This window comes from Acinonyx jubatus, chromosome A2 (genome assembly GCF_027475565.1).
Source record: "Acinonyx jubatus isolate Ajub_Pintada_27869175 chromosome A2, VMU_Ajub_asm_v1.0, whole genome shotgun sequence".
In the NCBI taxonomy this organism is placed as follows: Eukaryota; Metazoa; Chordata; class Mammalia; order Carnivora; family Felidae; genus Acinonyx; species Acinonyx jubatus.
This window is the reverse complement of record NC_069383.1, coordinates 94,065,471-94,080,945: the sequence shown is the minus strand read 5'-3', so window position 1 is coordinate 94,080,945 and position 15,475 is coordinate 94,065,471. Positions and strand designations below refer to the sequence as shown.

The window sequence follows — 15,475 nt, the reverse complement described above, 5'->3', positions numbered from 1 at the left end:
GCACAAAGCACAAAGTACAAAGTAAAAGAAATTTAGACGTGGATATTCTGATAGGGTAAAGAACTTCAGGACATCCTAGAAAGACAGACTGGAAGTTACACTTAAAAATCAAATCACAATTACTTCTGGAAGTTTAGGAACTGTGTGAGTGTCCAAGGTTGTGATCTCTCAGAAGCAGTCACAGAGGAAATCCCCAAGCTATTAGTCCCTGGCTAAAAAAAAAAAAAAAAGGCAGGGGGTGGGGGGAAGGAGACTGTAAATTCAATAGCAGCTTCCAAGTCACACACACAACCAACTACAAAGGATAAAAATCTAACTGGGTAAGAACATCCTCAGGGTTCTTAGTAAGTGGCTTATACCTACTCAGGGAAGACCTGGAGCTAAAAGATAAAAGTAAGTGGAAACCATCTGAGCTGGGACCTCAGTGGCTATACATTGCAAGGAAAATGGTTCTCACAGAATGGATGCAGGCAAGTCACTGTTGTATTACCTGTTAAGCAACAAACAAAACAATGCCTGGGGTTGGAGGAGATCTAATATATCCAGATAGCAACAAAAAGGTATGAGGCATGCAAATAAACAGTAAAGTGTGACCAATACACAGAAAGAAAATGCTGGCAATAGAAACTGCCTTTGAAGAGGCCCAGATGGTGGACTTAGCAGGCAAAAACTTCAAAGCAGCTATTATAAATATGTTCAAAGAACAAAAGGAAATCATGCTTAAATAATTAAAGGAAGATATGAGGACATTGTCTCATCAAAGATACCATATCAATAGAGAGATAGAAATATTCCAATTATTTAAAAGGAACCAAATGGAAATTCTGCAGTCAAGAAGTACAATAACTGAAATGAAAATTTCACTGGAGGGGCTCAACCATATACTTGAATTGGCAGAAGAAATAATCAGTAAATTTGGAGATAGATGAATAGAGATTATGCAATCTGAAGAAGAGGAAAAAATGAAGAACAGAGCCTTAGAGAAATGAGAACAGAGCCATTTAAAAGCACCAACATACACATAAATGGGAGAACCAGAAGGAGGTATGAGAAAGTGATGAACAATACCAAAGAAATAATGGCTGAAAACTTTGGAAATTTCATGAAAAACATTAGTCTACACATCCAAGAAGCTCAATGAACTCTAAGCATGATCAATGTAAAGGGATTCACATACACCCAGACACATAATACTCAAAATGTTCAAATACAAAGAAGAAACCCTAAAGGAGCAAAAGAAAAATGACTGATAACATACTAGGTAGCCCAGTAAGACTAACATGTAACATCTCATCAGATTCCATGGAAGTCAGAAGGCATTGGAGCAATGTATTAAAAGAGTTAGAAGTAAAAAACCGTCAAACAATATTATAGCCAGCAAAACTATCTTTCACAAATGAAAGCAAACTAAAGATAATCCCAGATAAACAAAAACTGAAAGAATTTTTTGGTATCAGATTTACATTGTAATAAATAGCAAAGAAAGTTCTTTAGGCTGGAAGTAAATGATACCATATAGCACTATGAATCCACACACAGATACACAGCAGAAAACCAATAAAATAATAATTAAGGCAATTACAAAAAACAATGTAATTACATATTTGTTACTTTCTCCTCTTTACTGATTTACATAGCTACTGCAAAATCTATAAAGACCTTATCAAACTCAACGCTCAAAAATCAAATAATCCAGTTAAGAACTGGGCAGAAGACATGAATACACATTTTTCCAAAGAAGACATCCAGATGGCTAACAGACACATGAAAAGATGTTCACCATCACTCATCATCAGGGAAATATAAATCAAAAATATGATGAGATACCACCTCACACTTGTCAGAATGGCTAAAATGAACAGCACAGGAAACAACAGGTGTTGGTGAGGATTCAGAGAAAGGGGAACCCTCTTACACTGTTCATGGGAATATAAACTGACACAGCCACTTTGGTAAACAGTATGGAGTTTCCTCAAAAACTTAAAAATAGAACTACCCTATGACCCAACAGGTACACTACTAGGTACTCACCCAAATGATACAAAAATACTGATTCGAAGGGGCATATGCACCCCAATGTTTATAGCAGCATTATCTATAATAGCCAAATTATGGAAAGAGCTCAAGTGTCCACTGACTGATGAGTGAATAAAGACGATGTGTCATATATGTATGTATGTGTATATATATATATATATATATATATATATATATATATATACACACACACACAGAGAGAGAGAGAGAGGGAGAGAGAAATATTGTTCAGCCATAAAAAATAATGAAATCTTGCCATTCACAACAACAGGGATGGAACTAGAGAGTATTATGCTAAGTAAAATAAGTCAGTCAGAGAAAGACAAATACCATATGTTTTCATTCATATGTGGAATTTAAGAAACAAAACAGATGAACATAGGGGGTAAAAAAGAGAGAGAGGCAAACCATAGAAGAGACTCTTAATTATAGAGAACAAACTGAGGGTTGCTAGAAGGGATGGGCTAAATGGGTGATGGGCATTAAGGAGGGCACTTGTGATGAAAACTAGGTGTTGTATGTAAGTAATGCATCACTGGATTCTACACCTGAAACCAATATCAACTGTATGTTAACTAACTAGAATTTAAATAAAAATGTGAAACAAACAAAAGCTATTGCAATAAACAGTATGTATATAAATATACTATTGGGCCTATAATATGTAAATGTAATATATTTAACAATAATAGCACAAGGGGGGTAGACAAGAGCAAAAAGATGTACTGGATTAAGGAAAGGACATCAGATCCAACTCAAATCTTTAACTCAAATCCATAGGTATAAATTAAGAAAACAAGATGGCATAAAAAGATTCATATAAAAATTCTATGAATATTTATTTGCCCTTATTTCTTTCATCAGCAACTCTGAAAGATTTAATACTGTATAACATATTTTATAGAGAAATAATTGTAACAGTGTATTGCTGAGTTTATAATATGTATAGATGTTATATATCTGAAACTATATATATATATATATATATATATATATATATATATATATATATATATGGAGCTATATAGGAGTAAAGTTTCAATATTTCACTGTAACTAAGGCAGTATAAAACTGAAGTCAATTCTTTTTTTTTAATTTTTTTTTAACGTTTATTTATTTTTGAGACAGAGAGAGACAGAGCGTGAACAGGGGAGGGGCAGAGAGAGAGGGAGACACAGAATCTGAAACAGGCTCCAGGCTCTGAGCTGTCAGCACAGAGCCCGACGCGGGGCTCAAACTCACAGACCGTGAGATCATGACCTGAGCCGAACTTTGACGCTTAACCAACCCAGCCACCCAGGAGCCCCTGAAGTCAATTCTTTTTTGATCACCTACCCACCCTTCTTGCCTCTGGCAACCACCAGTTTGTTCTCTGTATTTATAGGTCTGATTTTGCTTTTTGTTTGTTTATTCATTTGTTTGATTTTGTAGGTTCCACATATACAAATCACACAGCATTTGTCTTCCTTTAGGACCTTCTAGGTCAATCCATGTTGTCACAAATGGCAAGGTCTCACCTTTTTGTATGGCTGAGTAATATTCCTGTGTGTGTGTGTGTGTGTGTGTGTGTGTGTGTGCGCGCGCGCCACACCTTCTTTATGCATTCATCTACTGATGGACACTTAAGTTCTTCCATATCTTGGTTATTATAAATAATGCTGTAATAAACAAAGGGGTGCATATACTTTTTGAATTAGTGTTTTCATTTTCTTTGGGTAAGTATCCACTAGTGGTTATGAATGAAGGTAGTGGGAGATACAGGCTGCCAGTTATGGAATGAATTAGTCATAGGAATAAAAGGTGCAGTGCAGAGAATATAGTCACTGGTATTGCAATAGTGCTGTATGGTGACATATGGTGGCTATACTTGTGAGAACAGCATAACTATAGTTGTTGAATCACTATTTTGTACACCTGAAACTAATGTGACATTGTGTGTCAACTAAACTCAAATAAAAGAAGCTGAAGTCAATTCTGATAAGTTAAGGTATATATTGTAGGCCCCAAAGAAACCAATAAAAAAAGCTCAAAATATCATTAAAATTATGAAAGGAATTAAAATATTATAGAGGAAAATATCTACTTAATACAAAAAAAGGCAATGAAAAGAACAGCAATAAAAAAGCCATGAGACACATAGAAAACAAAAAGCAAAATGTCAGGTGTAAATCCAACCACACCAGTAATAACTAAGTGTAAATGGTTTAAACAATTCAATCAAAAGGCATACATTTTCAGGTTGGATTAAAAAAAAAAAAAACAAGATCCAACTATATACTGTCTACATAAGAGATACTTTATATTCAAACATGCAAATAGATTGAAAATAAAGGATGAAAAAGATGTACAATGCAAACAACAATCATAAAAGAGAATGCAGTGACAATACTAATATCAGAAAGTAGATATTAAAACAAAAAATCTTGGAGCACCTGGGTGATTCAGTCAATTAAGTGTCTGACTCTTGATCTCAGTTCAGGTCACAATCTCACTGTTCATGACATTCAGCTCTGCATTGGGCTCTGTGTGGACAGCATGGAGCCTGCTTGGGATTTTCTCTCTCCCTCTCTCTCTGCCCTTCCCCACTCATGCATGCTTGCTATCACTCTCTCTTGCTCTCTCTCTCAAAATAAACTTTAAAAAATCAAAAACAAAATCTTACTAGAGTGAAAGACAAACATTTTATGATGATAAAGGGATAATTCATCAAGATGATATAACAGTGATGAACATATAAGCATGTAACAACAGAGCCCAAAATAGATGAAGCAAAAGCTGACCAAAAGGAGAGACAGAAAATTTACCAATAACCATTGGGAGATTTCACACCCAACTTTCAATAATGTCTATAACAACAAGGCGGAAGATCAACAAGGAAATATAAGAGTTAAATAATGGTAAAAATAAATGAGACCTAACAGACATCTACAGAATACTCCAATAGAATACACATTCTTAAGAATACATTGAACATTCTGCAGAATGGATCCTATAATAAGACATAAAATAAGCCTCAATAAATTTGAAGGAGCTTAAATCATTCAAAGTATGTTTTTCAAACACAATGAATAAAATTAGAAATCAGCATTAGAAATCTTGAGAAATACACAATTGTGGAAATAAATAAAAATGTTTAAATAATTAAAGTTCTGAAATGAACACTTACATTAATGGGTAGTTGATTTTGAACTGACAAGAAAATTCAATGGGAAAAGAATAGTCTTTTTTTTTAAAAAATGATGCTGAAAAATTTGGATATATCCATATGCAAAATAGTGAAGTTGGACTCCACACCCTACAGGATGAGCATACACACACACACACACACACACACACACACACACACACACGCCAAATTGTTCACAGACCTGAATGTAAGATGTAAAACTTACAAAACTCTTAGAAAATACACCCGTAAATATTCATGTCCTCAGATAAGCAACGGTTTCCTAGTATAGCACATAAAGCACAGGTAACAAAAATAAAAGAGCTAAATTGCAAATTCAGGGTCCATTTTTAACTGCTGAGTTCTTACAGAATGTTGAACTCCATTTCAAGGTCCCTTTAGACTTTGAATACACCATTTTGTGGGTCTTCTTTCTTCATCATTAATCATTTTAGGAAAGTTCTTCAAATATCAATGGTGCTCAGTCCCTGTCAATCATTGTTCATGTTCAGTACTACCAATAATACAAATAGAATGCTTTTTAATTAATAACTACAATACCATGGTAATGAAAAATGTTCTTATTTGACTAAATCTGTGAAATCATAACATTCAGTATTGGCTGTATGAGACAGAAATACAGAGAGAATAACTTTACAAAACAAACAAACAAACAAACAAACAAACAAACCCTTCAGATATTCCCAGGTCCCAAATAATTTCAAAATCACTGAACAGTAAAAGTTTAAAACCTCCATTAAATTCCTCTTAATCACTGACAAAGAATATATGAGTAATATGACAAACTGATTACAAAAAGTATTTAAAAGAATAAAGAGTTTTTTGGTAAGTTTCATGATAAAGACATTTTGCAAGTCTTTGTCATATCTTAAACTTCTGTTAGTTCATTAAATAGGATGATTTGTGACTATTATGTCTCACTACTAAAATGCCCAAAACATTTATATGTAACTCTTCTGTGATTGATGGACACTCTTTACCTTGAACTGGACTGCAGGACTTCCTTGGAGGAAGCTTTATTTTTGTTGATTTACTGTTTTCCATCATACTCTCTTCCCTTGCAAAATAGCTACTACAAAACCAATATGTATATTGGTATATATATTGGTGTATATATATTATATATTATGTAATATAATATCTATGAGAGTGTGCATGCACACAAGCTAGTGTTGGCCATCAATTACTATTTGCTGAACAAATGAGTGAATGTCTGATTGAATGAATAAGCAAATACATTCTCCTTTGCCCTGAACCATGCCTTTGACATTTTTATAAAAAGATAAAAAGTAAAGGAGGCTTTTTTCTTTAACATAAACTCTACAATCTTATTTCCATCACCATCAGTCAAGTAATGTCCAAGGCATTTGAATTGGCTATCTAAATATATAGAAGTGTTATCATTCAAAGAAACTGGTGCATCCAATTTTCTTAGCTATATTTTAAAAATGAGCACAAAATGCCAGTAATGTTATAATATGTCCTTAATTTTGATTTGACATTTTAATTGGTTTCCTCTTACATTATTAGGATCCTTCTCAACACAATAAAATAACACTAGATATTACTGCCTTATGCTTTTTATTTTAATATAAAATTGAAGGCTTACACTCTCCATTTTTATTTCATTTAATCACTTAAGTCTAAAACACATTTCTTCAAAAATTTAAAGTATTAAACCCAGGTTCATAAAACAAACACACACATAATATATCTGAATTTGTTCACCATCTAAAATGTGTCATGTATATATTCAGAGATGGGCACAAAATTTGTTTTTTTATCTCCTTCGTCTCCCAGGAATTATTTCCAGACACATTGTTTTACTTCAGATCTTCATCACTGTTTTCCTGTTGCAAGGAGCACTGTAGGTATGCGTGCTTCCCAGCAGTATTAGAGACAAGGATATAATTTTGTCTGAGGTGTATAAGACCCCCAGGGCTATACAACTGCATTTCAATAAATATTAACTAATGTCATTGAGAAGGCAATCTTTAAAATGCATCAACAATGTGTGTGTGCATGCGTGCGTTTGTGCGCATGTGCAGAAGCACGTGCATGCATGAGTGTAGAAAGGGCTTGAAAAACAGCGTTGTATATCGGGGTGCTTCTGACACTTACTACATGAATATTGAAACTTTTTTTCCCAGATGCTCAGATATTTTGCCAAAATGTGCTAAAATAAATCAAATCACTTAGAGAATATGAGCTAGCCTAGAGATTAATAAAATCTCCAACTTCACAGGCTTCCACAAATAATGATATGAAAACAACAGATAATTTTAAGCCATCAAATATTTCAATACTTCATTCTGTTTGTTTCTATGACATATTTACCCCATACGAAAGATTTGCTAACGGAGTTGTAATGGCCTTCTGGGACCGGAAGAATAAGGTTTCTGTAGAAAATGTTAAATTAATTTTGATGGTGATACAAAGTTAAGGAAGGGTTGTTAAGGGATGGCTTGCGGCCATGGGGTGGGGTTTTGTTTTGGTATCCTTTTAGAGCCTGCAGGTGTTTGGCACCAGCTAAAATCAGGGCCAGCTGTGATATTTCAGTTCTGATATTTCCCTCCCAATAGTTCTCAGAAGTGATGCTTCAGAGTGATGTCTTACACCTGATGTATTCAACTTGTGTGGTAGAAATGTGAAGACTTTGTTAAATAACATCAGTTTTGCGACACCCTTTGCCCTCTCTTCCCCACCCACAGGTCATGGCATCAAGGAGAAAAAAAAAAAACATTAATCAGACATTCAGTCATTCATCTCTATGTATTTTTTTTAATTGCGCAGTTCAGCAAAGAATACACTAGAATTGTCAAACACACAGTCTTAACCAAAATACAAAAGACAGGATAACACAATCTCTTTTGATTCTCATGGTAGATAATGATGCTTTTAAATGCTCTCAGTGGTGAGATCCATACCTATTTTTGCAAGAATTTGAATAGTTTCTATTAAAAGCTGCATTTTCTTTTAAGTTTGTTTGGGTTGGAAAACCTCAAACCACAATGTATTTCATGCACATGTTCCCAAGGGTATGTTAAATAGGACCATACTGAGGTCATCTAGCAAGTTTTTTAAACTTTTTAAGAATTCCTTTAATGTATTGCACAATCTTGGCCTGATTAAAAAAAGATATTTTAAGAAAGCACTTGGAAAAACGACCATGAAAATCTATATGCAGATAATCTCCATTATACTTCTAGAATACACAGACTTTTCCACAGATAATTTATCACTGAGGGAGAAAAACAATAAAACTACCACTAAAAGGCTTTTGGATCAAAATTTCTCAAAGCTATCGGTAAATCCAGACCAAAACCCCCATAGTATTCTTGATTGACTTAACAGTGGATACTTTAGGATCATTTCGACTAGGCAGTCTGTAGCATATAACCAGAGGATAAAAGGTAGACAACCTTGTCTCTATCCAAGAAAAAAAAAAATCATCTGTTCTTTCAGTTGAGTCAAAAAATCAAGTTTTCTTGGAACAGGAGGCCATGATGAAATTATTTAGGTTAGCAGTAGTTTCTACTGTCAAGTAAATTTTTGTTGTCTACCAAGTCTAAACCATAGATGAAATGTACATGGCCCACTATAAGCAGGCCCGCAGAAAATTCTCTCTTGCACTGTGATGCTTCTGTTTCTTTTTTTTGGTTAGACATACCCCCTCTTCACTTCATCAAAGCCTCACTTCCTGCGCCATGTTCCAGGCCTTGTACTTCACCCAAGTCAATTTTCAGTTGAACTAGCAGCTGTGCTGGCACAGCACACACGGAGAGCCAGCCACGGGCGCCAGCGGCACGGTCCCACATCTGAGCACAAGTGGCCGGTTCCACGTACCCAGGGCCAAGAAACTCTACAGCTCATCGGGGGAAAAACAAGGGAGGACACCTTAAACGGAAATGATACTTGTACAGAAAATAAAAAATAAAAGGAATTTCAGCAATCAGAAATGATGAAGGTTGAGAACTTGGCACAGAGTTTGTAGATGCATTTTCTTAAAAGAGTATTAGAGCTCGGTTTTAAGCTAACGATCCCCTCCCCACAGCCACACTGAGTTTGTTTGTATCCACGAAACAAAGGTAAGAAAAAGAGGGTGTTTCTTTTTTTTAAAACAAAAATATGACCTTAAAGAACACCATCATAACCAGGGATATTACCATCTGGCAATCCCTACTGCCCTTGATAAACACTATCTCTTGTAACACAACAATATAGAGACAAGATCCTATTTCACCACTTTACAGTTGAGTAAACTGAACCCTAGTAAGTTTATAAAGCTGCCCAACAATTTTGACTCCATGGTCTTAACCATTATGTTGTGCTTACCTCCCCTAGGCTTTCCAGACAAAGGGTTTCCAGCCAGCACTATAGATAGAGCTTGTCAGCCCCACTCAGGGGTGCACAATAGCCACCTGATCATTTGGAAAACCTATACTTTGCAGAGTTAGCCAACTCATTCATTCACTGATCCATGCATCAACAATATTTAATGTGTATCTGCTATTTAAGTCCATTTTAAATTTATTTTTCAGAACATAAGATAATTACTAAGTTCATGCTAAATCCCTAGCACTTGGTACATAATAAGTACAAGAATGGTTTGCCGAATGAACTTTTAAAGCAGTCCTAAAAAACAACTCCATGATTTTGTCACATTTTACATTCCTTCCAAAATCCCAAATTATATGGAATTCTTTAAAAAGAGCCCAGCAATTCCAAGCATAGGGGAAACACAGCGGCCTTACCTCTTGTGCCAAACAATCCTACATACAACTGCCAGAGTCATCTTTGCTAACTTTCAAAATGTAATGGTATGTTGCTCTTTTGCCTTTCTAAAACTCCAAAAAACTTTGAAGTGTATGCTTGGTATTTAAATCGCAAAGAAGAATGAAATTATATATAAAAGAGACCAACTCTATTCTTGCGACTAGGGTACCTTGTCAGTAATCATCACTGTACAGTTAAAAATTTTTGATGTTAGAATTGTAATAGTTACAATCTTCTTTGGGGTGGCTAAGAAGGCAGTTTTCAGAGACCCTTGGGGTAGTAGCACAAGTTGGTGTCCCGGCTCAGGTAATATCACTCTTCTCCATTTGAAAAATGATTGAAGTCCTAAAAATATGCCATAGACCAACAATAGAAACTTCATGCAGGTCCAAAAGAGACAAGATACAGAGATACCAGTAATTAAACTAAACTACAAGGGAAAATTGGGAATGAAAAATCTAATTATCCTAGATTCGGTCCGAACCAGAGCAGACTGCATTGATCAATTTGAAGAGTGGAACCTTGGTTCCTTATTCAACAAAATCTAGAAAATAGGTCACATTAGAACATACCTACTGATTTTTAAAATAACGTTCTTTGGGGTGAATTTACGCCTGATGAAACAGGTGGAGCAACGGAAATGCTGATGATAAAACTCTCAGAAATTATCTCTAGAGAAACATGCCCTCACATTAATTGAATTAAACACCAAGTCCTACACACCTCAGTACCACTTTTAAGCGGGAAAATAATAGTACAACTCACCCACCCATTCCCCCACAACAATTTAAAGTCAGAGCTTGGCCTCATTCAAAGTCATGAAGTGAGGAAACTGGTCCTCTGGGTCTAGTACATTTCAGGGCATGCATGCTGCTACATCATTGCAAAGAGTCACCAGACAGTGATCCATGATATAGTGAGGACCCTTCCACATAAACTCAACACACATCAAGTGGGCCCCCTTATCTCAAATGCTTATTGGCCATTGTTTTATTACGGACAAAGCCTTGCCATTTTCACGATCTTGGCAGGAAAATAAACCCAAAGCAGAATTCCTGAATTCATTCACTTTTTTTCCTCCAGTAAATACTGTAGCCATTGAATCAAATACATCTCAATTCTCCTTGAAGCAGGTATTCATGTAAAATATAGATACCAAAGGTAAAGAATTAGGTCAGTTTCCAACGAAGTTCTCCTCTCTTAGAAAACATCGTATTCCATTTTCAATAATTAATTTCAAAGAAAAATCTGTTACAATGAAAAGAATTTTTTTAAACCTGTAATTTTGAAGCATTGGAAACTGACAAGATATGTGAATAATCATAGTGAAAGCTTCATAGAAAAATGGAGTTCCTCTACCTTTTGGGATTAATATGTGAATCCAAGAAACAGTAAGTTGCCTGCAGTGATACTGATTAATAAAATCAGAAATTATTTCGATACCATCTAAAAATAATTATTTGAACAATGTTATAGAAAAAAATATTTTTTTCAGGTGATCCTTATTCCTGGGCCCAAGAAGAAGCCTATAAGAATTGTACAGATCAAATCTCTATTCAAGAACAATTAATTCTTCACAAATAATGCCCTTTACTAATCAAAACATATAAAAGCCTCTCATTTGCAAAGTTAATGTAACCTGCTTTGTACAGTTTAAGATAGCCATCTGACAAGATATGGACTGTAACTGTGAGAGTTGTCATACTTCCTTCTATAGAGAATGATCTCCAAGTGCCTGATCCCAATCTTTCAATTGTCTATATTTCTATTTTTCAGGAAAAATGAATGTCCTGACCTCACAGGCTTTATGTAGAGACTGTTGCAGAAATATGTTAGATCTGATGGACATAAAAGCATGATTATAGACAGCCAGTTCCAAATTGATTCTTTTTACTTCAGACCCACAGTCTAACGTAATAGTCAAAAATCATGTTACATGACTTAAGCTCAAGACCAATGGCTAACAGGTATTTATATGATAAGAAAGAGAGGCAATATGTACTAAAAAACTGCAATGTACTAAAAACTTCAAAAACCAAACCTGGGGTTCTGCAAATACATTCTTCATGTTGTTGATTGGGCCGTATGCAACCCCACTGCCTTCAAAGAGGTATAACCACTTGCTGGTCATTTCTTTTTCAAACCTAGGAACACACCAAAAAAAGATGTATTTTTACAAAGAATGTAACACAACATTTTTTCTCATATGGCCCTCTTTTGAAGCAACCAATAACGACAAAAATATGTTTCTTAGACTCTCTTTGCTCCTAGTTTTGAGAATGTTGCCTAACTGAAACAACTCGACTTGCCCTGCAGTGGTAGGAACAGCCACCCAGGTCCCGTTGTTTGAAAATCCACCTTTAGAGATAAAACTCCTCCTACTTCTGTCCCTGTGTGCTTTTTGACAGAGAGCCTATTGGAGAAGAGAGATTATGTGGGGAATGGTTTTAACTGAGTTTCAATTGTTGTGGTTTTGAGCAATTTATAAATATAATGATAATAATAATTGCAATTTTGAGCATAATGTCATTGTGCAAAGTATTTTTTAGGTATAAGGCATAATACGCCACTATCAGGTAGACACTGACATACTAAATTATTCCTCAAAACAAAAAATAAACAAATGTTGCGTTAGCGGTGCCTGGGTAACTCAGTCAGTTTAGCATCCGACTCTTGATTTCAGCTCAGGTCATGATCTCATGGTTCGTGGGTTCAAGCCCTGCATCAGGCTCTGCACTGGCAGTGTGGAACCTGCTTGAAATTCTCTCTGCCCCTCCCCTGCTCACACTCCTTCTCTCTCCCTTGTTCTCTCTCTTTCAAAATAAATAAACATTGTTAAAAATGTAGTTGTTTTAAAAGAAAGCTATATGTTCTACCCCTATTATATTTAAGGTGCATCAGTTAACAGCCACAACCATTGGCCTAAAAACAACTTTAGGTACTTATTTGCACTGTGATTTACTAATCAGAACAAATCTAGGCATGTGAACACTGATATATCAGTTTAGCCATTACCTCTCAAATCCAACCAAGTCCTTTACCTCTGTTTGTTTTTTCTATAAAATTAGGCTCCACAGACCTAAAAGCCTATTTGATTGCCTTTATTTTCTCTGTTAGGTCTCAAGAAAAGGGGACCTAATTCATTAATGAGATTCACTGTTTTGTATTTTTTCTTGTTAAGACAATGAAACAGAACACAATCTTGGATCTTCAAGGCAACTGAACAGTGATAACTTGCAAAAGAGTTTAGAATTACTAATTGTTAAAGTGGCGAACTATTTTCAGTTAAGTAATAATCTAGGTGAAAAGAGATTTTTAAAACGCCTTAGGTAAAATAGGTTATTGGGAGCAAGTAGAAGGCACTACTACAGAAAAACAAGTGAAAATATAATTGAAATAGTATATTCATGGATTTCCATTCAGCAATCTGACACATAGCTAGAATTAACCTTAAATTTGCAGATTCTGTGGGAAATTATATAAGAGAAATGCCCTACTTCTTCCACTGTTTAAAACCAGGGTAAAAACAGTATCAATACTTTGAGGACACTTTTCTAATGTTATTATTATGACAAGATTTTATTGTACATTTGAATCGCAGCCAGTAATGTTAACCATCCCTATGTAGTATACAACCAAACACTTTCCTTCTACATACTGAAAAGCATTCTTTCATGGGAACACCACTATGCAGATTAAATGTCTTACAATAATCAATTCTTCACAACCTTATTTTCTTTTCAATGACTGTTAAAATCATCTCCTGGCCAAGACTTCCTGAGACATATATATCACCAGAATGATATATGCTGAAAGAATAAAAGAGATACTTTGAACTTGGAGCCTTTTCAATCAAGGTGTCAATTACTTAAATTTTTCATAAACCAAGTATTATAATGGTTAAGCTGATAAATTTTCAAGACAAGTGAATTTATCACCACTGGCCTCACCCAAGTGGCCTAAAAGAGCCGCACAGAAAATGCATGTCAATATCCAAACAAACCCATGGCTGCAGACTTGCCAACAGAAAACTCAGGGGAATAGTTGCAGTTTTAGTATTTATATAAGCTTTTCACCACTGGGCAAAAGCAAGGGATTTATTTCATGTTATGGAAACCAATGGATGCACTTTGGAAATGAGACAGGGGAGAGAGGCAGTGTCTGGAGCTGCAGTTGTGACCACTGTTTGTGTATTTGCGTGGGTGTGGGTGTGGAAGCGTTCGTAAATGCCTTAAACTCAATCAGTCAGAGACAGAACATCGCTGCATTCCGCTGCTCCCAGAGGACACATCCATCATTTTCCTCTGAAAATCTATCTCTTGATCTAAATCTGATGTGGAATCCTTTCCTTTATCTATGCAAAAAAGCTGTAAGCGCATGTTTTTATTAACCACAAAAATTCTGCTGAAAAAAAAAAAGGAAAAGGAAAGAGCTGTTCTAAATCACTTTTCAGGCAGTATAATACTGAAGGTAAGACAGGAAAGTGTCCCTAGATCCAGTGAAGTGAGCCTCAAAACTAGAGCCTCCTCTGGGACGTTACTTGGAAACTCATTAAACAAACCAGACTTAATTGTGAACTTATTAAATCAATCCACATATTACATTTTAGATTTTTGCTGAAGTCACTTGATGTCAGAATGAGTATTGTTAACCAGATCGCATCACTTAGGTAGATGAAACATGAAGACGGACTTGAGTTTAAATTTCTTTGCATCAAGATTTCACTTAAAAAACAAAAGCTCTTCTCTTTAGAGAATAGTGTAACGTTGCAGCCAAATGCAAGACCAGAGAGAAACTAAGAGGCATGGGCCATGAAGGTGGAGTTGGAAATAATTCTAACGTTAATGATTACTAAATACTGGTTATTAAATTGTTTGGTCTATATCTTGTAGCTTTTATCCTCACAAGCTTACTGTAAGGTAAATATTATTCTCATATGATCAGTAGGAAAATCAGGTTTGGAGAAATGAACCTGCTCAAATTCATACAGCTTTAGCCCCCCAACCTTTTTTTGAGGTATGACTGACCAATAAAAATTGTACACATTTAGCTTGTACAACATGGTTTTTTAAAGAGTGAAATGTGGTGCAGTGATTTAATATACATATACATCATGAAATGATTATTGCAGGCAAATTAATTTACACATCCTTCACCTCATGGTTACCATTTATGTGGGTGGGGGGGGGAGTGAGAACATTTAAAATCTACTTAAGAACAATTAAGTATTAAATATGGTATTAAAACCTATAATGACCATGCTATGCATTCAATTCTCAGAACTTACTCATCTTATAACTGAAAGCTTGTACCCTTTGACCAGTATTTCCCCACTTTCCCCACACCCTAGTCCTGGGCAACCACCATTCTACACTCTGGTTCTAGGAGTTTGACTTTTTAGATTCCACACATAAGTGAGATCAATGCACTGTTTGTATTTCTGCATCTGGCTTATTTCATTTAGCACGAAGATGC

The 15,475-nt window shown here is 35.3% G+C and overlaps 1 protein-coding gene across 3 annotated transcripts in view; it reads right to left on the bottom strand.

The window, feature by feature from the left end:
• The window catches only part of SUGCT (succinyl-CoA:glutarate-CoA transferase), a 750,432-nt gene that overhangs the window by 362,205 nt on the left and 372,752 nt on the right, over nt 1-15,475 (bottom strand). For all 3 annotated transcript variants that reach the window (XM_053218654.1, XM_027071610.2, XM_053218653.1), the window contains one exon: nt 12,042-12,144. In XM_053218654.1, the coding sequence (XP_053074629.1) occupies nt 12,042-12,144 (103 nt within the window). The remainder of the gene's footprint in view (nt 1-12,041; nt 12,145-15,475) is intronic.